This window comes from Meles meles, chromosome 1 (genome assembly GCF_922984935.1).
Source record: "Meles meles chromosome 1, mMelMel3.1 paternal haplotype, whole genome shotgun sequence".
Lineage (NCBI taxonomy): Eukaryota > Metazoa > Chordata > Mammalia > Carnivora > Mustelidae > Meles > Meles meles.
Genome location: NC_060066.1, coordinates 209,736,008 through 209,760,271, shown reverse-complemented (window position 1 = coordinate 209,760,271; position 24,264 = coordinate 209,736,008). Strand labels below are relative to the sequence as shown.

The 24,264-nt window shown below is 54.5% G+C and overlaps 1 protein-coding gene across 1 annotated transcript; it reads left to right on the top strand.

Annotated features, from left to right (window-relative positions):
- The first annotated feature begins 224 nt into the window (after positions 1 to 224).
- Positions 225 to 18,165, top strand: PGD (phosphogluconate dehydrogenase). The gene is made up of 13 exons (XM_045998461.1): positions 225 to 367; positions 972 to 1,047; positions 1,842 to 2,021; positions 4,811 to 4,876; positions 6,250 to 6,368; positions 8,660 to 8,729; positions 10,898 to 11,032; positions 13,128 to 13,317; positions 16,641 to 16,771; positions 16,948 to 17,081; positions 17,237 to 17,336; positions 17,474 to 17,596; positions 17,681 to 18,165. The coding sequence occupies exons 1-13, from the start codon at positions 360 to 362 to the stop codon at positions 17,798 to 17,800; spliced, it is 1,452 nt and encodes a 483-aa protein (XP_045854417.1). The 5' UTR covers positions 225 to 359; the 3' UTR covers positions 17,801 to 18,165.
- The last annotated feature ends 6,099 nt before the right edge of the window (positions 18,166 to 24,264 follow it).

The window sequence follows — 24,264 nt, the reverse complement described above, 5'->3', positions numbered from 1 at the left end:
CCGTGCCCGTCCCGGGTGCCTCCCGGCCTCCTGCACCTGTCCCGCCTCCTCCACCAGTCCCGGGCGCCCCCGCCCTGCCTGCCTCGGCGTTGCCATCGATGTGCTCGGCGCTCTCCTGAGCCAGCCCCGAGAGTGGGCGGGTCCGTTTGTCTCAGGTGGTCTAACAGGCGCCGGGCAGGGCCAATGGCGTAGCTACAATCCCCGCCCCTTCCTTCCGATTGGTCGGCGCCGGAAGGCCGCGGCCAAGGCCCTGGGGACCAGAGCAGGAGCGGGACTCAGCCTCGGTCGCCGCGCCCTGCGCTCTCCGCTCTTCGGTTCCGTCCACTCCTGCCGAGTCTGCCGCCGCCGCCGCCGCCGCCATGGCCCAGTGAGTGACGGCCCGCGGGCCGCGGGGGAACTTTCCGGGGGCCGGCGCCGAGGGTGGAGCCACCCCTGACGCCGCCTTGACCACGGGGGTCGCGGGAGCCCGGCCTCGTGGCGCCCGGAGTCCCGGACCTTCAGGGTCTCAGCCCCGTCGGGCCCAGGCCCTCTGCCTCTCGCGGCGGTGCCGGGCGGATCCCCGTGTCCGGAAGGAGCCCGGCGGGGAGGGGACCGGCATGAACGAGGGAAGCCCGGGCCGGAGGGGAAGTGCCTGGACGGTCGGCGGCTGTGCCTGCGGGGCTTCTTGCTGGCGTGGGGGCGTGGGGGCCGGGGGCAGCCGCAGTGAGTCATTCGCGGGTGGCCCGGGGCAGAGCAGAGGTTGCACGGCCTCCTGCAGGATTAGTGGATGTCGAGAGAACCACTCGAGAGCGCGGGGAGGCCCGTCTGCGGTGGCCTGGGAGGTGCACGCCTGGTTCTCCAGGGTGAGGCGGGGCGGGGGAAGAGGGAAGGCAGCTTGCTCGTAGGAAAAGCTGGGACACTCTGGGTCTCCGCGTTGGAATGGATTAAGTGGAACTGACGCGTTTTCTTTGTTCCCTTTCCTGGTCTTTTAGAGCCGACATTGCACTGATTGGACTGGCTGTCATGGGCCAGAACTTAATTTTGAACATGAATGACCACGGCTTTGTGGTAAGTTGGGAGACACACACTTGGCTTGTGGGTTCTCGGTGTGTCTTGGTGCGCTGCTGCTGATTCCCAAGATCCTATGTAACTGCCACTCACTTCTGACAGATGCCCTGTTGCTGCTCATGAGGGTTTGCCAAGGAAGGACAAGCACCAGTTCGGGTGTGGGCGGTGGGGCTGCGGGTGCAGCTCCACCGTTCTCCAAAGGAAAGTCTTGCTAAATGCATCTGTAAGGTTGCAGCCGGAAGAAACCTATCCGGATCTTTCTTTTCTTTTTTTAAGATTTTATTTATTTATTTGAGAGAGCGGGAGAGAGAAAGTACGAGCAGGGGTGAGGGGCAGAGGGAGAGGGAGAAGCAGACTCCCTGCGGGCGGGGCTCCATCCCAGGACCCCAGGATCACGACCTGAGGGGTAGGCAGACGCTTAACTGACTGAGCCACCCAGGCGCCCCATCTTGCCCATAGCTGGAGGAGGAGGAATCTGCCCTGGGTTGGAAGAGCTCTAACTTCATTGTCTAGTGCGAACTGGGGTGAGTGAAAGTTGAAACAGTACAAACACTAAGCTTGTTCTGATCCAAAGAGTATTGGTGATAAAAGATAACAGTTTGCAGCATCGGCCCCTTGATTGGAATCTGAGTCCCAATCAGCTGGTGACAGACTCGGGCCTGATTGGCCTCGGGCAGCTGACCTTTGCTTCTGTTCCTTTCTCTGCCGGTGGAAGTTTCACTGCCACTTCATCTACGGTCTGAAGGTCTTCTGTGTCCCGGATCTCCTGAGCAGACCTTTTTTTGTCCTTCTAGGTTTGTGCTTTCAATAGGACAGTCTCCAAAGTTGATGATTTCTTGGCCAATGAGGCAAAGGGAACCAAAGTGGTCGGTGCTCACTCCTTGGAGGAGATGGTCTCGAAGCTGAAGAAGCCGAGGCGGGTCATACTGCTGGTGAAGGCCGGCCAAGCGGTGGACGATTTCATCGACAAACTGGTGAGGCCAGCTCTGCTCCCAGCTGCAGGCGGGACGGCGGCTCTTCAGCTCTGTCACCTCTTTTTACTTAAGAGATTTTTTTTTTTTTTGCCTCTTTGGTGTCTGGATGTGAGCTGCTTAGTTCAGACGAAACAGTGCTTCGATGTCTCAGTGTTGGTTAACCTGATCCGCACGGATTAAGTCACAGCGTATCCTCAAGTGGTAATAATTCCATATATACGAAATTCTGGGACACCAAGAAACATTTCAATTAGAATTCACTAACAGTAGGAGCAGAAATAATAGGGAGCTCGGTCTGTCTCTGTCGTCGATGGTCAAAAAAATTTACTGTTTTGGTTGTGGATTGTGCGTGCTTAGAGCTGTTCACCAATAAACCGTGGTGTCCAAATTTAGAAGTAGATTTCACTTTTTTCAGCATTTGTATAAAGTAACAATATGTAAATCGTTGTATAATTTAATATAAATGATGAGATCCCCTTAGGGAATCCTGGGGATACCTTCATGCTGGGTACTTATTTCTGAATGATTTGTTGGCTCTAGCAGGTATATCTTTTTTGGAAGAAAAAAAAACCTGTGTGTATAGGCTGCGATGGCCTTGCGAGGACAGGAGGGTGACCCTCAGGCAGGTGCGCAGAGAGGGCGTCTGTTGCGCTTCCGGCCCTGAGTCTCAGCTGTAGGGGGACCGCTTTGTGTAGGAGCTGATTCTGTTTCTGACTCCTTTAGGGTTTCCCCCGAGGCCCCAGGGCGAGGGGGCGGTGGGCCTCCCTGTGTGCTTCACCAGGCTGTGCCCTCCTGAAGGGCCATCCGCTCACCGGCTGGGATGGCAGACCACAGCTTCTTCCGCAGGGAACGTGCCCAGCAGCATTTGGTTGAAGCTCTGTTGCTGTGAGTGGTTTCTGGGGCGCCTCTGGGGCTCTTCCTCAGCACCGCTCACCGCCAGGCAGTCGGTGGAGACAAGCTCGCCGCCAGTGCCCTGCAGCCTTCGCGTGCTTTTCCCGCCAGCAAAACCCACAAAGCCACACACAGCATATGGGCGAAGGGGAACGTGTGGCAATAACTTACGAAGATAACTCACATTCTCAGTGACAGCTCTGGAAAAACCAGGGCATTAGCTGTGAGAACGCAGTGATAGACAAAGGCAAGGGAGGAACATTCCTTTTCTGCGGGAGTCCTGTTAACAGTGGAGGGTTCTCTGCAGGGAGCGGAATTTGTAACCAGTGTGTTACCACTTCAAAAAAGAATGACCTAGAAAGGAAGAATGCTGTGATAAGGAAAGGACACACCAAGCTTTTCGAGTAGCGAGATGCTAAGCTGATCATGATTAGCTATACACAGAGTGGCCTGGAAGGCCCTAGCTTATTCGCCAGCATAAGAAAGTACGAAGTCGGGCGCCTGGGTGGCTCAGTGGGTTAAGCCACTGCCTTCGGCTCAGGTCGTGATCTCAGGGTCCTGGGATCGAGTCCCGCATCGGGCTCTCTGTTCAGCAGCGAGCCTGCTTCCCTCCCTCTCTCTCTGCCTGCCTCTCTGTCTACTTGTGATCTCTCTCTGTCAAATAAATAAAATCTTTAAAAAAAAAAAAAAAGTACGAAGTCAAGTTCACTGGATCCTTGTGCGGGGAGACGGAAGAATAACTAGTAAAGTCAGCCTCGTGGTGCCCTGTAGGAAGACGTGCTTGTCTGAGGCCTGGTCTCCTCCTGCCACCTCCAGACAGGGCTGGTCATGGAGTCACGCACCAGACCCGCTGATGGCTGCTTACTGGGCCCCTCCGCCGCTGTGGGCAGATTCTGTTGGAAATGATGGGATCCTTTAGAACGAGTCCCATTGCTGGGGTTTGGGACTGTAAAACAGCCGGTGGCACCCAGTGGAAACACAGAATTTTTCAAGCAGGTTTTGGTTGTTGTAAAATTTTAAATCTCGTTTTTTTTTTTTTTTAAGATTTTATTCATTTATTTGTCAGAGAGAGAGAGAGATCACAAGTAGGCAGAGCAGCAGGCAGAGAGAGAGGGGAAAGCAGGCTCCCCGCTGAGCAGAGAGCCCGATGCGGGGCTCAATCCCAGGACCCTGAGATCATGACCTGAGCCGAAGGCAGAGGCTTTAACCCACTGAGCCACCCAGGCGCCCTGGTTTTGGTAAAATTTTAAAGAGAACAAGCTTTAGGGGCGCCTGGGTGGCTCAGTGGATTAAGCCGCTGCCTTCGGCTCAGGTCATGATCTCAGGGTCCTGGGATCGAGCCCCGCATCGGGATCTCTGCTCCGCAGGGAGCCTGCTTCCTCCTCTCTCTCTGCCTGCCTCTCTGCCTACTTGTGATCTCTGTCTGTCAAATAAATAAATAAAAAATCTTTAAAAAAAAAAAAAAAAAAAAGAGAGAGAACAAGCTTTATTGCGGTGAGTTCTGACTGGGTTGCAAGCCTTCACGTACATAGGCTCCACTCTAGCCATGGAGGATTACCGAAAATTAAACGTGCTTTTATTTTTTATTTATTTTTTAAAAGAAAGATTTTATTTATTTATTTGACAGAGACCATAAGTAGGCAGAGAGGCAGGTAGAGAGGGGGAAGCAGGCTCCCCGCTGAGCAGAGAGCCCGATGCAGGGCTCGATCCCAGGACCCTGAGATCATGACCTGAGCCGAAGGCAGAGGCTTAACCCACTGAGCCACCCAGATGCCCCAACATGTGCTTCTAGATTGGATTTATCTGGGATAAATTCTCATTTGTTTTAATTGGTCAAGGTACGTTCTATTTTGTCTTCCATTTCTTTGGCCCACCGTAATGCTTGCGTCTGGTTACAGGTACCGTTGTTGGACGCTGGTGACATCATCATTGATGGAGGAAATTCTGAATACAGGGACACCACAGTAAGTATTCTTAGTCTGAGTTCTTCCTGGTTCTGAGAACATTCTAGAAAAAAGTATCAGCATTGCACACGTGCTAAAAGAGTGGACCGTCCTTCTGCAGTGCTGATCCTGGGGTTTGGTGCAGACGCTGCTGTCCTCCGCCTCTGTTTCGGCTAAGACGTCCTTGAGGTCACCTCAGGCATACGTGTAACTCAAGAGGAGGGCTTCCGTGTAGATGCAGGAGGTAGACGGTGCACGCTTAGCTCTTCCCTTCTCCGCCAGCAGCCCGTGATGCGTCCGTGAACAACGTGGTTGAGAACCACGGCTTTACTGGCCTCGTGTGCTGGGAGAAGACCCTGTATCATCCTAAATGCCGAGTGGCAGGAAGTCATACTTGTATGAAGCCGACTCTTTTTTTTTTTTTTTTTTTAAGATTTTATTTATTTATTTGACAGAGAGAGATCACAAGCAGGCAGAGAGGCAGGCAGAGAGAGAGAGGAGGAAGCAGGCTCCCCGCGGAGCAGAGAGCCCGATGCGGGGCTCGATCCCAGGACCCTGAGATCATGACCTGAGCCGAAGGCAGTGGCTTAATCCACTGAGCCACCCAGGCGCCCCTAAAGCCGACTCTTAAAAACCAAACCCGCACCCCCCAAAGCCCACCAGCTCTTACTGGAGTCTGACGGTACTAGACGTTCCAGGAAAATGAGATTTATTTATTATTTCCCTTTGGGGGAAGGGTAGCTATTTTAAACTTCCATGGATTTTTTCTTTAATATTTTACTTATTTATTTATTTGTCAGAGAGAGCACAACCAGAGGGAGTGGGAGGCAGAGGGAGAAGCAGGTCCCCTGCCGAACAAGGAGCCTGATGTGGGACTTGATCCCAGGAGCCTGGCATCATGACCTGAGCCAAAGGCAACGCTTAACCACCTGAGCCACCCAAGTGTCCCAGATTTTTTTTTTTTTTTTAGTTAAGTAATTTCTACACCCTACGTGGGGCTCAAACTCACAACCTCGAGATCAAGAATCACACACGCTTTACTGACTGAGCTAGCCAGGCTCCCCGGATTTTTTTTTTTTTTTTGTCCTGACTCCCAAACTGAGGGTATTAAATCTCTTTAAAATTATTTATTTCTTTTTATTATTTATTTTTTAAGTAGGCGCCACACCCAGCATGGGGCTTGAACTCACAACCCTGAGATCAAAAGTGGCATGCTCTACCACTGAGCCAGCCAGGTGCCCCGGGATAAAATTTCTGGAATGATCAGGTTATTCTTGGATCCTGGGGTCATTTCATGTCCCCATTATGCTGTCTTATGGAAGATTTCTTATGAAATCCCCATTTCATTATGCTGTCTTATGGAAGCATAATGAAATTCTTTTTCTGTCACGTAGAGACGATGTCGCGACCTCAAGGCCAAGGGAATCTTGTTTGTGGGGAGCGGAGTCAGTGGTGGAGAGGAGGGGGCCCGGTATGGCCCCTCACTTATGCCAGGAGGGGACAAGGAAGCCTGGTGAGTATCAAAGGTGCCACCCGTTTCAGCCCAAGGGAGGCTGAGCTGTGAGGGAAGTGAGCCGTGGGTACCTCTTGCTACCCTGATCCCTGTGGGGCCTGAGTGGCGGAGATGCCAGGAGTAGTTTTTCTGTCTGTACATTTACTGCTTTGACATCCTGTGCGCGCAGATTCTCTTTTGCTCTTTGTTCTGTTATTCCCTCCAAGACTGATACTAGAAGTTCTTTTTTTTTTTTTTTAAGATTTTATTTATTTATTTGTCAGAGAGAGAGAGACAGAGAGAGAAAGATCACAAGTAGCAGAGAGGCAGGCAGAGGCAGAGGGAGAAGCAGGCTCCCTGCCGAGCAAGGAGCCCGATATGGGACTCGATCCCAGGATGCTAGGATCATGACCTGAGCCGAAGGCAGCCGCTTAACCAACTGAGCCACCCAGGCGTCCCCTGATACTAGAAGTTCTAAACAGGCTTACCGAGTTCAGGGGCTTTAAGGCAGCCGTTTGAATAATGTCCTGGGCGCCGTGTGGACTGAGAAGTAAAGTCTGCCTCTCTAAGTGGTGCCCAGTCCTAGGATAACTGCTCGTTTAATAATTGTGAGTGACGGAAAAGTCTGACGGGGCCTGTTTTGTCCCTGGGAGCGTGAGGTGGAAGTTTCGTATCTGACTTGGGGACAAAACAAGTTTTACACTGTGCACTGTGCTGGCCGTAAGAGGAAGTGTTGGCCTTGGCGTCGGTGATGTAAGAGCAGGGGTGCACGAGGTGTGGGGGGGGGGGGCAGTGAATGGGACAGAATCAAAATGAAAAGGTAGGAGTAATAATCACACCTGACACAGACGGAGGGAAACCCGTGAGATTGCAGAGAGAGCAAGCCAGACGGAGGGAGGTGGGCGAGCAGGAGAGAAAGAAAAAGGGATCCTTTTGAGGGAGACATGGAAAGGTACCATTCTTTTCTGAATGAGTTTGATTTCCAGTGTGCTAGAATTATATTAGGGGTTAAAGTAAGGAGTGATCAAACCTAATTCCCAGAGGTAAAGGGTTTCCTGGGGAAGTTATTCTGTAAACTAGCTCTCTGATGAGTGACTTGGGATTCTGTGCAGCATGTGAGATCGAAAAATTTTATTTGTTTCTTTATTTATTTGAGAGGGAGAGAGAGCGTGTGGGTCAGTGGGGGAGAGGCAAAGGCAGAGGGAGAGAGAGAATCCCAAGCAGACTCCCCACCTAGCGTGGAACCCAAAGTAGGACTCGATCCCAGGATCCTGAGATCATGACCTGAGCTGACATCAAGAGGATGCTTAACCCACTGAGCCACCCAGGCGCCCCTGTAGTGTGTGAAATCTGGAAGTCGATAGAGGCCTTCCTGCTTCCCAGAAGTTTACAAACATTGATCTCGGGCTAGACATGCACACGATACACACGAAGATACTTGCTAAGGCAGCGACGCCCCACTCACTCAGTGACTCCTTCTCTCAGACCGTCTGGCAGTCGCAAGCATACGGAGGACTTGTTCAAACTGTTCGCTCAAAGTAGTCAGAACGATGGTTAATACAGTGTTTAAAGGCGGTTGCCTGGGTGGCTCAGTTGGCTGAGTGTCCAACTCCAGATTTCGGCTCAGGTCATGGCCTTGGGGTGGTGAGATCGAGCCCCAGCAGAGGTAGGAGTGGCTCCGTTGCCCAGAATGCTCCGAACGAGTTCAGGGAGGTTCTGAAGCTTCACGTGAAGCTGTCTTAGCTCTGATCCTGGGCATAAACTTTTGCAACCATGGCAGTCCCGTGCCTTTACCAAAAACTTTTTGGGAAGAAGCCTTCAGTGGTCGGTAGCGAGGAGAGCATAAGCAGAAAGCCTCGTGAGTTCGCGTCTCCTCCCCGGGAGCAGTGGGAGGGATGAGGAACAGCCGCCTTTTCTCCGTGTGATAACGAAGCTGCCCTGGGAAACCTTGCCCGGTCCTGCGGATGCGGAATCCCGCCGGGCCTGAGGCCTCATGTCCAGACCGATGACAAGCATCTCCCCAGGGCCTCCCTGTTGCTTGCTGTTTGAGTCACAGCGCCCGAGAAATTTCTCCTGCTGCTTTGGTGCTTCCGGCTGGCCTTCCTGTCTTCTCTCACCAGCCAGTCTGCAGCCTCTGCGGGGCTTACCTCGTGGACTTGGCACATTCGTTACCTTTTCCACAGTGGGGGGTGGGGGGGGCCCTTCCACCTCCCATCCGCAAGAAAACGATTGGGGTCGGGGAGTCCTTGAGTGTTTAACTGAGATCTCCGTCCCTCTTTTCAGCAGCTAAACTACATGGTTCCTTCCCACAGGCCCCACATCAAGACAATCTTCCAAGGCATCGCTGCAAAAGTAGGAACGGGGGAACCCTGCTGTGACTGGGCAAGTTCTGGCTCCTTTTTCAAGCCGGCTGGTAACACGGGCACAGACGGGACAAAGCGCACAGAGCCAGGACCACCTGGGGGGCCACAGTTAGTTTGGTGACCAGCTTCACGGTCTTGAAGTCGCTAGCGCAGCGATGGCCTAGGACGCGAGCCTCTTTCACGTGGCCTTGCCTCCTAACTGAGTATTGCAGAGCCTCGAGGCTGGTGTTAGAAACAGCCCTGCTCCATTCATCTAGAAGTTGGATTCTTCAAGAAGGCACAGCAAGGACGAGGTGAAACGAGACTCGTGTCATTAGTTGTGTGACTTCACGAAAATGAAGAAAGTGTCACAGTCAAAGGTGGGCTTTGCCTGCCTGCACGGAAGGAGGATTGAGGGGCTGGTGCGGTGCGCTCAGAGGTCCAGGCCACAGATATGGAAAATCTGTCCCGTAGCTCGGGATCAGGTGTTCTGTGCTCGAACGGAGCCCGCGACGTCAGGCCTTTCGCCCGCACGAAGCAGGAGGGAGGCCTGGGCTTGTTCCTGTGCGCCTCCCTCCCTGCGTTTTGTGTTGCCGCTAAGATCAGTTCCGTCCCTATCTCAGGCCGTGCCATGGGTGGGCAAAGCGCCGGCCTGAGAGACCTGGCCTGTCCTCCCGGCTCTCCGTCCACTGGGGGCCGTTAGCGAGTCAGTCAGGAAAGAACGCGGGCTTCAGTGTTTTGTCCCTAAAATGTGGGGTGAGGGGCTGGTCTCCAGGGTCTCTAACTCCTAGTCCTCTCTGTTGGTTTTACTTCGTGTGAGGGAGGGAAAAGGCAGAGATGGAGGAGACCTGAGGCGGACGAGCCCATGCGGGGGAGTCCTGATGGGTGCCGGCTGCAGGAGCCCCCGGTCTGGTCCGTGCCTCTTAACCAGTGTCCCCAAGCCCGGCCCAGTCTGCTTAGGGTGGAGAGGGGCGGGGCTGGATCTAGAGGGTTGAGGATGCTCCCACTAGTGTCAAGGACTATAAAGGGAACATTCCAGCCTCGTAGTCAATTACTGCAGTGAAAGGACAGCCGCAGTCACTCCCTTGTAGACGCGCTTGGGACAGATCATGACGAGAAGCCAGTCCTGGCCCTGCTGGGTCTTGACCGAGTCGGGGGCTGACATTCCAGAGCCTCTGGGCTTATGCTCGGGCTGTCGAGAAAGCTGGTGTGGATACTGAGAGCAGGCGCTCCTTCGTTCACTCCAAGTTCCAGGAGCGACGGGGTGAAGTAAGACGTTGTAGGCCGTGGTACGTGGCAGCCACAGAAGGCGTCAGGATCAGAAGGGGGCAGGTCAGCAGCGGAAACGCAGACGGCAGGAGTCTGATGGAGAGGTCAGTCGTACGGATCCCAGCGGTGACAGCAGAGAGTGCGCAGGTCAAGCAAACCTTGGGCCACCGCGCACGTGGATGCCTGTCGTGGAGATGGCTGCGCCCGACTGCGGAGCTTGTTGCCACCGGATGTTTGACCCCGAAACTCCCTGTGTTGTGATTCCTGGCCCACCGAGCAATTTTCAGATGCTTTGGTTCCCAGTTCGTCCGTTGGGACTGAGACTTGTAACCACTAAAATCTGCAGTTACTTTAACCTGAATTCACAGACCGGTGTTCCGACTGGCGTCTCGCCAGCTTTCTCATAAACCCGTATCTCGTCAGCTGAGACGCTGGCACGATCACATTTTGAGGCTTACCGGGTGGACGGCCAGACCGGGGGTCCAGGGTCATTTTACCCCTTGGTAGCCCCTTAGCAGCAACTACGACACAGTTACATGTTTTCTAACTTGCTGGTGGTTTAAGCAGCCAACGGCTGTAAGCCCCGGCGGTGGGAGAGTGGTGACTTCGGGAAGAGGAGGTCTTTCACTGAGCGAGGGCCCTTCCTAGCAAGGGAGGGCGGGAGATGGAGGTTCATGAGCTGCGCGTGCTTGCAGCGAGTTGGGAGGCTTGGAAAAAGCTCGAGAGGAACAAGTTCAGAGTGAGGTTGAGGGAACACTCGAGACTGGATGGGAGCTTTTACTGAATTGTTACGTAGTGATGCTTAGTCTTAAAATACTACAGATACTTGCATCCAACCTGTTATTTTTTGTATGGGGAGGGACCCTCGCCAAAGAATGTGCCGTGGGCTTTTCCGGGGTCCTGCCTCTGAAGGTCGCCTGGTGCCTGTCGCCCTGACAGGTGGGAGACGAAGGAGCCGGCCACTTCGTCAAGATGGTGCACAACGGGATCGAGTACGGGGACATGCAGCTCATCTGTGAGGCCTACCACCTGATGAAGGACGTGCTGGCCATGGAGCACGACGAGATGGCAAAGGTGAGTCCCAGGCCTGCGTCTGGGCTGCAGCGGGCCCTCCTGCTCAGGTGAGAGGGATTTGCCTGTGGCAGTAAAGCCTTCCTCCGCCTCCTTCCAGCAGTCGTGCTGGTGGCAGGATGGACTCAGCCCAGGGGCATCCAGGAGGCTCCGTCGGTGAAGCGTCTGCCTTCAGCTCAGGTCATGATTCAGGGTCCCGGGATCGAGTCCCGCATTGAGCTTAGCGCGGAGCCTGCTTCTCCCTCTCCTCCCCGAGCATGCGCCCTCTCTTACGCTCACTCTCACAAGTAAATAAAAATCTTAAAAAAAAAAAAGGATGGACTCAGCCCGATTTAAGGGAAGCTGTATGATGGGATAGCTAGCCACGGAGCCAGATGTCCCCTGAGAACCTTGGCATTGATCACTAGCTCCATTTAATGGCCCTTCCTGTGTTGGGCCTGTGTCCTTTCATGGTCGTTACCTCATTTGGTCCCGCATCATCCCACGGGGAGGCGGAATGGAAGCTTGCTTTCCTGGTCAGGTTGGGACTGGCTGTTGGACAATTAATCAAAAGTTAGTCAAAGTGGGGGAAACAAACATTCCCCCCCAGGGCGCCTGGGTGACCTAGTGGGTTAAATCCTCTGCCTTTGGCTCAGGTCATGATCTCAGGGTCCTGAGATTGAGCTCCGCATCGGGCTCTCTGCTCAGCAGGGAGCCTGCTTCCTCCTCTCTCTCTGCCTGCTTCTCTGCCTACTTGTGATCTCTGTCTGTCAAATAAACAAAATCTTAAAAAAAAAAAAATTCCCCCCATCATTTTATTAGGAACCAGATGTTCAAACACACAGCAAAGTTGAAAGAATTTGGTCGTGAATATCTGTGTGCTCACCACCCACATTGTCCTACTAGCATTTTTCTTGCTTTGTCGAATGTCTGTCCGTCCCTCTTTTATCAGTTTGATCTTTTAAAAATATATTTCAAGGGGTACCTCAGTGACTCAGTGGGTTAAGCCTCTGCCTTCTGCTCAGGTCATGATCTCAGGGTCCTGGGATCGAGCCCCGCATCGGGCTCTCTGCTCAGCGGGGAGCCTACTTCCCCCTCTCTCTCTGCCTACTTGTGATCTCTGTCTGTCAAATAAATAAATAAAATATTTTTAAAAAATAAATAAGATTAAAAAATAAAAATACATTTCAAGGTAAGCACCAGTACTCTTGTCTCTAAAGACTTCAGCATTGTCACTAGGTAAACATCTATTTTAACTGGAAATAGAGGAAGACACATTCCTCACCCATCCAGTCCTTTCCTCCAAGTGTGGCTCTGCTGGCCAGCGCCATAGTCCTCTTTCTCGTCGTCTCAGGTTTCCCCTTCCAGTGCCTTCGAGTGGAACATGATTTAGGGACACTTCCTTGCAAGGTGCACGTTGCAGAATCCTTCCAGACTTTTTACAGTTTCTCCCCCTCATGTTTTGTTTTAAAGATTATTTTTTTTAGTAAATCTCTACACCCAAGATGGGGCTCGAACTGCGAACCCCGAGATCCAGAGCTGCAGCTCCCCGACTGAACGCTCCCCCGCCCCGGCCGCCCCTCCTCCCAACTTTGAAACGTGTCATCCCTGCTCTGTGTCGCTGACCTGCCTTCACTCTTCTAAAACAATTTAACTTTATTTTCGTAGAAACAGTGCTACTCTTGTTGTGTTCAGATGTAATCAATTTACTGAAAACAGCATATTTATGGATACGAGTGCAGTCCTATGTGCTGGGAACCGTTCTCGGGGTTGGGAATGTAAAAGCAGAACAACCAAAGCCCCTGCCCCCTGGCCGCATGGAGCTGGGACGACACGATGTCGCTCCGCGGTCAGTGTGCAGCTGGCTGGCAGGAGCTTATGCAGGAGAGGAGGGGGGCGTAAGGAGGTCCAGTGAGCGGGGACGGCCTCCGAGGAGGCGACGGTGCGAGCAAACACAGCTGACTCGTAGGGAGCAGCAAACTCGACTCAGGAGCGGGGCTCAGACCCGTATGCGGAGCGAGTCGTGAGCGCCGGTCGCTGCAGACGAAAGCCGGGGGCCCGGGGGGCTTCTGCGTGGGCCTGGTTTCTCTCACGCTGTTCCTCCCACGTCCCGCGCTAGGTGTTTGAGGAATGGAATAAGACAGAGCTCGACTCCTTCCTCATCGAGATCACGGCCAACATCCTCAAGTTCCGAGACAGCGACGGCAGACACCTGCTGCCGAAGATCAGGGACAGCGCGGGCCAGAAGGGCACGGGCAAGTGGACCGCCATCTCGGCCCTGGAGTACGGCGTTCCCGTCACCCTGATCGGTAACGTGCGCTCCCCGCCGAAGCCCCTCGTCTCTCTTCCGCTCTTGCTGTCCTTCTGGGATGCTGGTGTAGACCGGCCACTAAGAACGGCCTTCGGGAGCTTGTGTGCGGTGCTCAGGGGCGTTCAGTGCTTTCTGCTTCTCCAGCGCGGGAGCCTGCACTCGAGCGTCTCCTCCTGCCAACCTTCCCTCCGTCATACGGGCTCTAAGGGGCCTTTGGGAGTTCCTGGCTTTCTTACCCAGTTCAACCTGCTGGCTGGCTTTTGTCTTGGGGACTGAACTGTGGTCAGTGACCTCCATGACCTTCTAATGGGGAAGGTCACGGTAACGAAATTGTTTATGAATGACATGAGTTTCCGTCCTCAACATTTGTTAATATTTTGCTGTGGTTCCCCCTCCCCGATATTTTACTTATTTTTTATTTTATTTATTTTTTTAAAAAAAGATTTTATTTATTTATTTGACAGAGAGAGATCACAAGTAGAGAGTCAGGCAGAAGGCGAGGGGGAAGCAGGCTCCCCGCCGAACAGAGAGCCCGATGTGGGGCTCGATCCCAGGACCCTGGGATCATGACCTGAGCCAAAGGCAGAGGCTTTAACCCACTGAGCCACCCAGGCGCCCCTATTTTTTATTTTATTTAAAGGTTATTTATTTATTCTTAAGTAATCTCTACACCCAACATGGGGCCTGAACTCATGACCCTGAGGTCGAGAGTCACATGCTCTTCTACTGAACCAGTGAGACCCCCTTCCCCCAGATATTTTAAAAATAAAATACAGCCTATACATTTCAGGTCCTTTAGGAACTCTCTTCCTTTGTTCCTTCCCTTTCGTTTAAGGAAAGCCACGATCCTGACCATTGGCAGGTGTCCTTTTCTTGGATGTTGTGTTTTAGAGCAGCGACCTCAGCCTCAAACTGGAAGGTATAGGGCGATGGAAGCTGTAGAAAGCAGAAATGAACAGATGACAAATAAGAGGATTCATAAAACAAGTTGGTCCTTTAAGAATAAAACAAGATACTCTTCTGGCAAGATTGCAAACAATAGAACAAGGTGCCTGGCGTGCTGACTGAAAGGCTCATCTCCGCTCCTGGCAGAGCGGCTCCCCTTCCAAAACCAGATTTTCCTCTCTGCTCGGCCGTTAGAGGCTGCCTTTCCCCCCGCCGAGTCTCCTCCCGCCTTTCCTTTTCCTATGGATTAGGGCTCCCCACAGCAGGGCTGTGAGTCACGCAAGGAGAAGCGGGTTGCTTAGCCAGCTTGGTGCAGAGGGCAGCGGCCGCTCTTGAGCTAACGTGAGGGCTGCCCAGGGCAGGGGAACGAGGGAACAGCCGCCAGGAACAGTTTCTTGGTCCCCGACGCCGGTGGAAGGGCGAGGGAGGGTCAGAAAGGCTCCTGCTCTCGGGTGGAGAATGGCCCACTTCTCCCGGTCGGAGGCAGGCCAGGCTTCGTCCCTGGGTGGGCGCCCTTCGTGTTTGCTGGACCAACGGGGAAGGAAGTCTTCGAGCTGACCCTTGGGTAACACGGGGTGTTGGGCCACCCTGGCCTCCTTGCGCCAGCCGCGTCACACTGACACTTCCGTCCCCGGTGCCGAGTCATCGTGTGTGTGCAAGGCTGCGAGGGCCGGCCCACTGGGCCGCCCCGTGATGCCGGTGTGTGTTCCGAGTTTGGGCAGCGCTGTCGGGGGTGTGGCCGGTCCCCTTCCCTCGAAAACAAAGCCCAGAGGTTTTACTTCATTTTATCTGCGGGGGACGGATTCGTGTGTGTAATTTACTCTAATTGTGTAACGTGTCAGTTGAGCAAGTCGTCTTTTCGAAGGGCAAACTTTTGAGAAGTTTAAATGTCTTGATATTAAAATACCGTATTGAAATGTTGTTCATTCAGATGAAACAAAATTATGGTGAGTGTGGACGCACTGGAAAAGAAATTTAAATAATTAGAAAATGGGGTTTTTGGGGGCTCCTGGGTGGCTCAGATGGTGAAGCGTCTACCTTTGTTTCAGATCATGATCCCCGGGGTCCTGGGATCGAGTCCCACATCGGGCTCCCTGCTCGGTGGGGAGTTTGCTTCTCCCTCTGCCTCTGCTGCTCCCCCTGCTTGTGCGCTCTGTCTCTGTCAAAATAAGTAAAATCTTAAAAAAAAAAAAATGGAGTTTGTTGAGGGGCGAGTCTGCTGTTTCTCCGTGTACTGGCTGTTGCAGACAACCCCCCAGGTCAGGGCGACACCACGGTAGTTGAGCACAGAGCAGAAGTTCAAGGCTGCCTGCTGTGAGCTAGTTTTGGAGGGGCAGTGAGCGCTCCTAAAGAAGAGTCTTTGGTGAGCATTCCAAAATCAGAGCCCTCCCAAGTGAACTTGAAATTTTACATGTGGACCCACAGAGTAATTCTGAACCAAAGTGGTTTTACTTCCTTGTTTTTTTCCCTAGAACTCCTCCCGTTTACTTTTTTTAAGATTTTTTTTTTTTAAGAATTTTTTTTTTGACAGATCACAAGGAGGCAGAGAGGCAGGCAGAGAGGAGGAAGCAGGCTCCCCGCTGAGCAGGGAGCCCGATGCGGGGCTTGATCCCAGGACCCTGGGATCATGACTTCGAGCTGAAAGCAGAGGCCTTAACCCACTGAGCCACCCAGGCACCCCAAGACTGTATTTTTTTTAACAATTTTATTTATTTATTTGACAGACAGAGATCACAGGTAGGCAGAGAGGCAGGCAGAGAGGGAGAGAGGATCCCCATACCAACGTGGGATTCGAACTTATAACCCCGAGATCAAGAGTCGCAAGCTCCACCGGCTGAGCCTGCCAGGCGCTCAGAGCTGCTCTTGTGAATTAATTGCACGTTGATCATTGTGACTGTACCTGTGTTTATGCTGGAAGATTGATTTCTTTGGAGTTTTAATTATCAAATCAGCTGTCCAGAGGGTTTTATAAGTTCAAAACTTTTTATAAGTTTGAAAATTCTTTTTTTTTAAGATTTTGTTTATTTATTTGATAGAGAGACAGAGATCACAGGTAGGCAGAGAAGCCGGCGGGGGTGGGGGAAGCAGGCTCCCCGCTGAGCAGAGAGCCCGATGCCGTGCTCGATCCCAGGACCCTGAGATTATGACCTGAGCTGAAGACAGAGGCCCAACCCACTGAGCCACCAGGCGCCCCAAGTTTGAAAATTCTTTCTGAGCCAGGTTCAATTTTGCGGCCTAAGGTTGAGACTTCAGCTCTTGGTACAACTGGAAATCCGTTCTTTTACTAATTCCCCTCATTCTTTCTGGCGTGTGTGTACTCTTTTCCGGCCCGCTTCCTGAGTGAGCGCCGGTCACGTTCTCCCCTCCCCTCCGCAGGAGAAGCGGTTTTTGCTCGATGCTTGTCATCTCTGAAGGACGAGAGGATTCAAGCTAGCAAAAAGCTGACAGGTCCCCAGAAGATCCAGTTTGAAGGTGATAAGAAAGTGTTCCTGGAGGATATTCGGAAGGTGGGGCCCAGTCCCTGACCTCGGTGGCTGTGGGTGCCTTGGGCGGCAGTGGGGGCGGGAGGCCACGGGAAGCCGCAGAGTCCAGCGTGTCCTGTTGCCACCGTCCACGACAGGCCCGGCCTGCTGGCAGGTAGGACGCGACTAACTCTCGCTCGCACGGGTCCATCCTTCCTTAGGCCCTCTACGCTTCCAAGATCATCTCGTACGCGCAAGGCTTTATGCTGCTGAGACAGGCGGCCACGGAATTCGGCTGGACCCTCAACTACGGCGGCATCGCCCTGATGTGGAGAGGGGGTTGCATCATCAGGAGGTGAGTGTGGGGCAACCCCCCCCCCACCGTGCGCCAGGGCGGTGCTCTTGGCACCCATGTGGACAGTCTCCCCGCCGACTCCTTCTTCTGGTTCCTGCCAGGCGCTCAGTGCGCCCAGGTTAAGGCGGTGCTTTCTTCCCTCCTGATCATTTCAGCGTGTTCCTAGGAAAGATAAAGGATGCGTTTGACCGGAACCCACAACTCCAGAATCTCCTGCTCGATGACTTCTTTAAGTCAGCTGTCGAGAACTGCCAGGTAGGCCGCCAGAGCTGGGTGCGGGGGTCTGGTTTTTCACTTCCCAGCCGCGGCGCTCGTGGAATTCTGTCACTTGGGAAGGAAGCAGGCGTCTTCCCTGCGGGCTGACCCCTCGTCTTTGGCTTGTTTTGGCTCAGGGCGCATGGCGGCGGGCAGTGAGCACCGGGGTCCAGGCGGGCATCCCGATGCCCTGCTTCACCACCGCCCTGTCCTTCTACGACGGGTACAGACATGACATGCTGCCGGCCAACCTCATCCAGGTGAGCTGTCCGCGCAGGTGGTCGGCGCTGACCGGGCGGCGGCCCGTCCCTGTTACTCCAACCACCCGACTTCTTGTCTTCTAGGCTCAGCGGGATTACTTCGGGGCTCACACTTACGAACTCTTAGCCAAACCCGGACAGTTTATCCACACTAACTGGACGGGCCACGGGGGCAGCGTGTCGTCCTCTTCATACAATGCCTGATCAGACCAGTCACCTGCCACGGTTCCCGGGACAGGGGGAGACATTCCAGGGGCCGCCCGACGCTGCTCACCCAGCCCTCCGCCCCGCTCTCTGCTCAGACCTTTTCTAAAATAAAGTCTCCTAAGGGACCCTTGACAAGGTCACGTGAGTGTCCATGTGCAGTGGCCCTGGGAGAAGCACGGTGCCCTCTGCCCTGGCGTCCTGGGGCCGAGCAGGAGGCCAGCCTGTGCGCCCGTGGGCCCCAGCCCCACGCGACCGTGTCCCCTGCTCGAGGCATGCGTTGGGGGGGACGTCGCTCAGACTGGAATATTTGCATCATGTGGTAGGTTTCCCGCTTTTCTCCACATAATAAAAGGTAGATCCTACGTGTGCCTGTTCTCCCGACTCCTCAGTGCTCTCCCCTCGGCCACACGGAGCCACCGGTTTCCTCCCACTGGAGCCCGTTTCCTTCCAGCCTCGTGCGCGTTTTCTTCTCTGTTTTCTTCTTAACCCACTGAGCCCCCCAGGCGCCCCATCTCCGTTTTCTTTTTAAAAAGACTCCCAAACAATACAAGAAACACAGCAGAGTTAGCGTCATGGTTACCTGTGCGGGGAGGGACGAGAGGGCGACACGGGACACGAATGTTTTCTCGGGTTGGGTGCTGGTGTGTGGCTGTTCGTGGAAAAGTCTACGTGCCTTCTCTGTGTCACACTTCACGCTGAACGTGTCAGGAACTACATTTAAACGACGTGAGGGGCTCAGTGTGCCCCCCTCTTCCTGTTTGTCCCTAAGCCGGGCGCATGGGTGTGGGGTGGGATTTTTAGCGACCTGGGCCTAGTCTTCAAATTGGGCCTGTTCGCTTGATCTTGTTTACTCAAGAGAAAGAATCCTGCTGGCGTACTTACTTACTGGTAGGGTTACGTGGCCTGGGGCCAGTGGAATTGCTTTATTCTAATAGCTTAACTCCAGAAGAGTTCTCTGGAACGCTCTACACAGTCCTGCGAGAATCCTAGCATAGAGCAGAGTGCTTCCTTGTTTTGACAGCTGGCGTTACTCTGGCCTCTGGCCTCTTTCAGAAAAGCGCAGGGGCTCGCAGAGCTGGCCCGAGAGCCCGTCCTTTTCATTAAATGCTCAGCTTTTGAAGTTCTCAGCCTGGACGTGAAGCCTTAGCTAGACGTGGCCCTGTCACCCCTCCCCGCTCCCCACGTTCAGATCTCAGAGGTGCTGAGTCACTGCCCACGACAGTGTTTTTTCTTTCTTCAAAGATTTTATTTGTCAGAGCGCACAGGCACATCGGAGAAGGAGGCTCCTTGTTCAGCAGGGAGCCCGATGCGGGGCTCGATCCCAGGACCCCGGGATCATGACCTGAGCTGAAGGCAGACACTTACCTAACTAAGCCTCCCAGGTGCCCCGACAGGGCCTTTTTTTTTTTTTTTTAATTTCAGCTGGCCACCGAATGTAAGTACGTCCTTAGTTTCTGACGTAGCGTTCAGTGATTCACGTGTTACATAGAACACCCGGTGCTCGCCACACACGTGCCCTCGCCCCCTGACGGGGTTCTGTTTTAGGGGATGGGAACCCCTCGATGCAGCGTCTCTCACAGGTGATCTCTGACCACCTGCGCCGAGGCAGGCAGGTGCCCCTCGGGTGGAGAGCGAGTCCTTGGAGAGCAACACTAGGGCGGGGCGGGAGGCCAAGTGTCAACAGCGTGTGACGCAGAGCTGGACCGTCCAGAGGAGTGAAATCCTGCTATCGCGCGCAGCAGAACTCTTGGCCCTGCTCACCACCCAGAAGTTACGGAGCTTCAGATCCAGCCCCTCCCTGCCCCCCCGCCACCTACTGCCGAACCCCTGATGCTCCCTGCCCTCAGTTTTCCCGTGTGTAAAATGGGATAATAGGGCCGGTCTGCTCACGGCTATTTTGAGGACTCCAGTGAGAACAGGCCAACACCTGCAGGTAGTAAGCCCCTCTGTGCGGCATTACTGTTCCCGCTTCGGGCTTTCTGCCGGTTGGAAACCACATTTGCGTCCCAGCACCCGCGGCGAGTTCACTCTGCAGACCAGGCCTTGGGAGGCCCCCGGTGGGCTCCCCTGCGTCTGCCGGTGGGGCGTGTCGGTCAGGACCGACATCTTCCAGAAGGCCAGAGGAGGCCAGTGGTGCTTCTCCAGTTGTGGTCAACCCCCCAGCCCCGGGGAAGGGTCTCGAGAAAAAGGGCAGATTCGGATTCAGCAGGATGGGGTGCGGCCCCACGCTGTGCGCATCCGATGAGCTCCCCGCTGCCGCTGCGGTGGCCCCTGGACCCGAGAAGGGCCTGGGCGCATGGGGAGGGCGGCCGGGCCCTGGGGGTGCGCGCCCCAACTCTGCTGGCCAGCAGCAGCACCGGAGGCCTCCGACCGCCACTTCCTCATCTGCGGAAGCGGGTTAAACGCTTCCCCGTCCCCGGGGACGGTAACGCTGTGTTAAGTGGTCAGCCCAGTACCTGGCACAGCAAGGCCATAATGAACGGCAGCTGTTCTCACCGTGGGAGACTAACGGCCTCTGCCCATGCCCTTGGTGGGGAGACTGTTCCTACCAGATCGCCTTTTGGGTTTCTTGAATTTTATATCCCGTGACTGCCTTGAAGAACAGACCGGTAAGGACTGTTAGCTCCGGTAAGGCCTGCCCGGCTACCCGGCGAGGAGCCCGGGTCCCCTGCTCAGCCCAGCCGCCAACTCACCGCCGCACCGCACGTTACTGACCCTCTGGGCCCGAGCGCTTTCTCAGCAGCAGAGGCCACCGCGCAGGGTCCCGGTCCGCCTCCTCTTCCCCGGCCCCTGCGGGGGGTGAGCTGGTCCGCAGTTCCCAGCGCAGTGGCCGTGGCCGCCCTGGGGTTCGGCCCCCCGCTGAGTCTGTGTCCTTCGGCCTGGCCGCGCAGGGACAAGCCAGTGGCTACTCCGGGAAAGGGCCTCTCTGGGCAGACACCCTAGGCCTACTCGTTTCGGGACACAGACAAGTTGGTTATAAAGAGCGACGGGTCAGATGGGAGCAGACAGGATTTCTCAGCAAGGAGACTTCAGGCAGGGGCTGGACGAGTCACACATTCCTGGAGGAAGATGCGGAATGTCCTTTCAGGACAGGCAGGGGGACTTCGGGATAAAGGTCCTATGTTATAGTACGCTCACATGTACATTAGCGCGTCTGTGTTCACTGCCCGGTAATCCTGCGTGCTGTCGCAGTTACTGCTGCGGGGTACATAGCAAAGCACCCTAAGAGCGGGTAATAACCATTAGTCCCCTAATTCTGTGCGTCAGGAACTGGAAGGCACAGAGGGCATAGCTTGTCTCTGTTCGACGGTCTCTGGGGCTCAGCACAAAGACCTGAAAGCTCGGGGCCACTCCATGGCCGGGGGTACTCGGAGGTGTCTGTCCTCTTCGGTCATCTGGTGGCCCGTGCTGGCTGCTGGCTGGGGCCTCAGCGAGGCTGAGGAAGGTACGTGTGGCTTCACCAGGTGGCCTTGGGCCTCCTCATGGCCTGGCAGCCCCGGGCTGGGCTAACGTCTTACCTGGGGGCGCGCTCCAAAGTGGAGTTCCCGCGAACAAAGCAGACATGACCTTGGCCTTTTAAGACCTAACCGTGGATGCCGTGGATGCCGTGCGGCACTGTTTCAGCCACATCCTGTCAGTTACGAGCAAGTCATCAGCATCCCAAACCCAACAGGTGGAAGGCAGCGCGGCAAGCTTCCAGGGGAAGCATGTGGGTCGGGAGAGGGGAGCTCGATTTTTTGAGCCAATAGCGGCCACATATGCTTCTCTGGAAAAAGGCGATTTGTTACATGAAGCCGGGGGCTCTGGCCCTATTCGGGAGTTTTCCCGAGCGTCTCACACCGTATCGATGGCACATCCACGAACGTAATCAGAACTGTGGGCCAGACACTGTTTGTTTGTTTATTTATTTGCCAGAGATCACAAGTAGGCAGAGAGGCAGGCAGAGAGAGAGGAGGAAGCAGGCCATCCCAGGACCCTGGGATCATGACCTGAGCCGAAGGCAGAGGCTTTAACCCACTGAGCCACCCAGGCGCCCCCAGACACTGTTTCAAGGGACTTATTTACTACAACACCCCTGAAGCGGGTACCTTGTTACCCTAGCTTACAGTCGAGACACAGGGATGTGGAGGAACTTGTCCGAGGTCACAGGCCCCCGAAGGCCTGTCGCTGGAACACGGCCACCCCGCCAACACCCTCCTGCTCCACGGGCACAGTAACTCCTCCACGTGGCCCCCCGCATGCTTCCTGTCATCTCCACGTGCCAGGCACGGTGGCGGGGACCCCTCGTCTGTGCAGGGAGCAGACAGGAGGTCCTGAATCCTTACGACGGCCAACCGAGATCGAGTGTTCGGAGTCAGCATTTTACAGGGCAGTTTTGGAGGAAATAAGTGATGACTGTTAGTGAACTAAGTGTTCAGGGCACCCTGTTTAAATGCAGCTGAAAAGGATCCAGGAAACTCGCAAAGTTCCGTCTGACTTAGGGCGAGGGCTCAGAAGTCGGGCGGCCACTCGTCAGATCCGGGCTCCACCATTTCCCAGAGTGTCAGCCTCGAGCAAAGTCCTCTCGCCTCGGTGACCCTGGCCCCTCACGTGTCAAATGGGGCCCAGTAGCCACCTGTGAGGGCGCCTAGAACAGCCCAGGAGCCTAGTAAGCCCTCACCCTCGCAGGACCTGCCTGGTGTCACAATGTGGCACAAGGCTGACATCTAGTGGCCATTGTCATGGCTGAGTCTTCACCAGGGAAAATCCGCTCCCTCCGAATCGGTCCATTTTCTGTGCGGTAAGGTCTCAGCTCCAGACCCTCTCCATCAGACTCTGAAGTGCGTGGGTCCCCCACGGATCCCTACAATAATGTTCTTTTGCCCTGGGAAGCGACTGATTTTATACATATAGATAGATGTGTGTGTGTGTGTGTGTGTGTGTGTGTGTGTGTGTGTGTGTGTCTTAGAGAGGGCGGGGAGGGCAGAGCAGGAGGGAGAGTCCCAAGCGGACTTCACACCTAGCGCGGAGCCCGACACAGGTCTCAGTCTCATGATCCTGAGATCACAGCCTGAGCCGAAATCAAGAAGAGGACGTCTAACCGACGGAGCCACCCAGGAGCCCTGGCAAGCAGCTGCTTTAAAATGGGGTAACATGCAAGGGACAAGGCATAGACACGGCCCAGGAGATAACTATTTCTTGAGCACTTAGGTGCAATTCCGGCCTCACAACCACTCTCTGACATTAGCGCTAGGGTCCCCACTTTATAAATGCAGGAACTGGGGCTTGGAGAGGTTCTGTGGCTCGCTCTGGGTCACAAAGCTTGTGATAGGGGCTGGGCTCTGAGCCTGAGGTCTGGAGCTCCCCTGCTCCCAATCCACGCCACACCCCCCAACCTCGGGGCCCCCTTCTTTGCTGCTGGAGACCAGAGAGTGGCAGCCGGGGGGAGCAGGGTGGCTTCCGACGGGCAGAACCGAGCCTGCTAAGGCAGAGGCCGCACGTCAGGGACGTCCCATGAGAGATTGACCCTGCATGGCACTGGGAACCATCCCAGAAGACTGGACACTGGGATGGTCTCAGGGAGCAAGAGAGGAGGCCGGAGGCACCTGTCATCTCAGAGTCCATGGAAACTGATCAGAAGGCCGATTCCTCCAAAAAGAGGTTCTCTGGTCTCAGCCATCTGCACTCCTGTGGGGCCTGGGGGGCACTTCTGTGGAAAAGACCAGGAGTGGCTTATGGGCTTCCCTTTACTTGTCACACACATACACACACACACATGAGAAATGTGGAATACAGGAAAGTACGAAGTGAAAATCTGAGTGTCTTTCTCTGCCTTCTCCTCAACTCACTGCTCAGAAGTCAACTGTGTTTATCACGGGTCCTTCTGGCTCTTTTATTCCTTTCAAGTATCCCACATCTCCACACAGATGCGCATGCTCTTTTTTTTTTTTTTAAACAAAAAATCTTATTCGGTTCATACCGGTCTGTCTGCAAGTTTTCTCTCCCTTAGCATCATCATTCTATAAAGTGGCAATTAAAATGTCAAAGGGAAATCCCTGTGGGATTCTGCCCTGCAACTTCTCCCCCTGGCCCCGACCTTCTCCACACAGGTGGCAAGTGGGGAGGTTGCCTGTGTGTTCTCTCGGTTGAACACATGCCAAGCGCCCTGCTTTTCTTTCTTAATTCTGTTATTTGTCAGGAAAGGCCAGCGATTTCCCCTGCACCGGGAAGGGGTTGGAAATATCCTCAGCGGCTCTCAACGCTCACCTCCGGCTGTAACCAGGAATGAACACAACCCTAAATCTTAAGTGTGGGGAGGCCCAAGGACAATGTCTGCTCCCTAATGACTGCAGCGACACCAGAAAAATATACAACCAGGTCAAAGGCCTTTTGAAAAACTGGGGGCCCTGGGGTGCCAGGCTGGCTCCGGAGGTGGGGTTCCTACTCCTGATTTCAGGGCACGATCTCAGATTCCACGTGGC

Coding starts and splice junctions, on each gene's coding strand:
- PGD (XM_045998461.1), top strand. Junction 8,730..10,897: donor GGGAACCCTGCTGTGACTGG/GCAAGTTCTGGC, acceptor TCGCCCTGACAG/GTGGGAGACGAAGGAGCCGG. Junction 16,772..16,947: donor TCCTGGAGGATATTCGGAAG/GTGGGGCCCAGT, acceptor ATCCTTCCTTAG/GCCCTCTACGCTTCCAAGAT.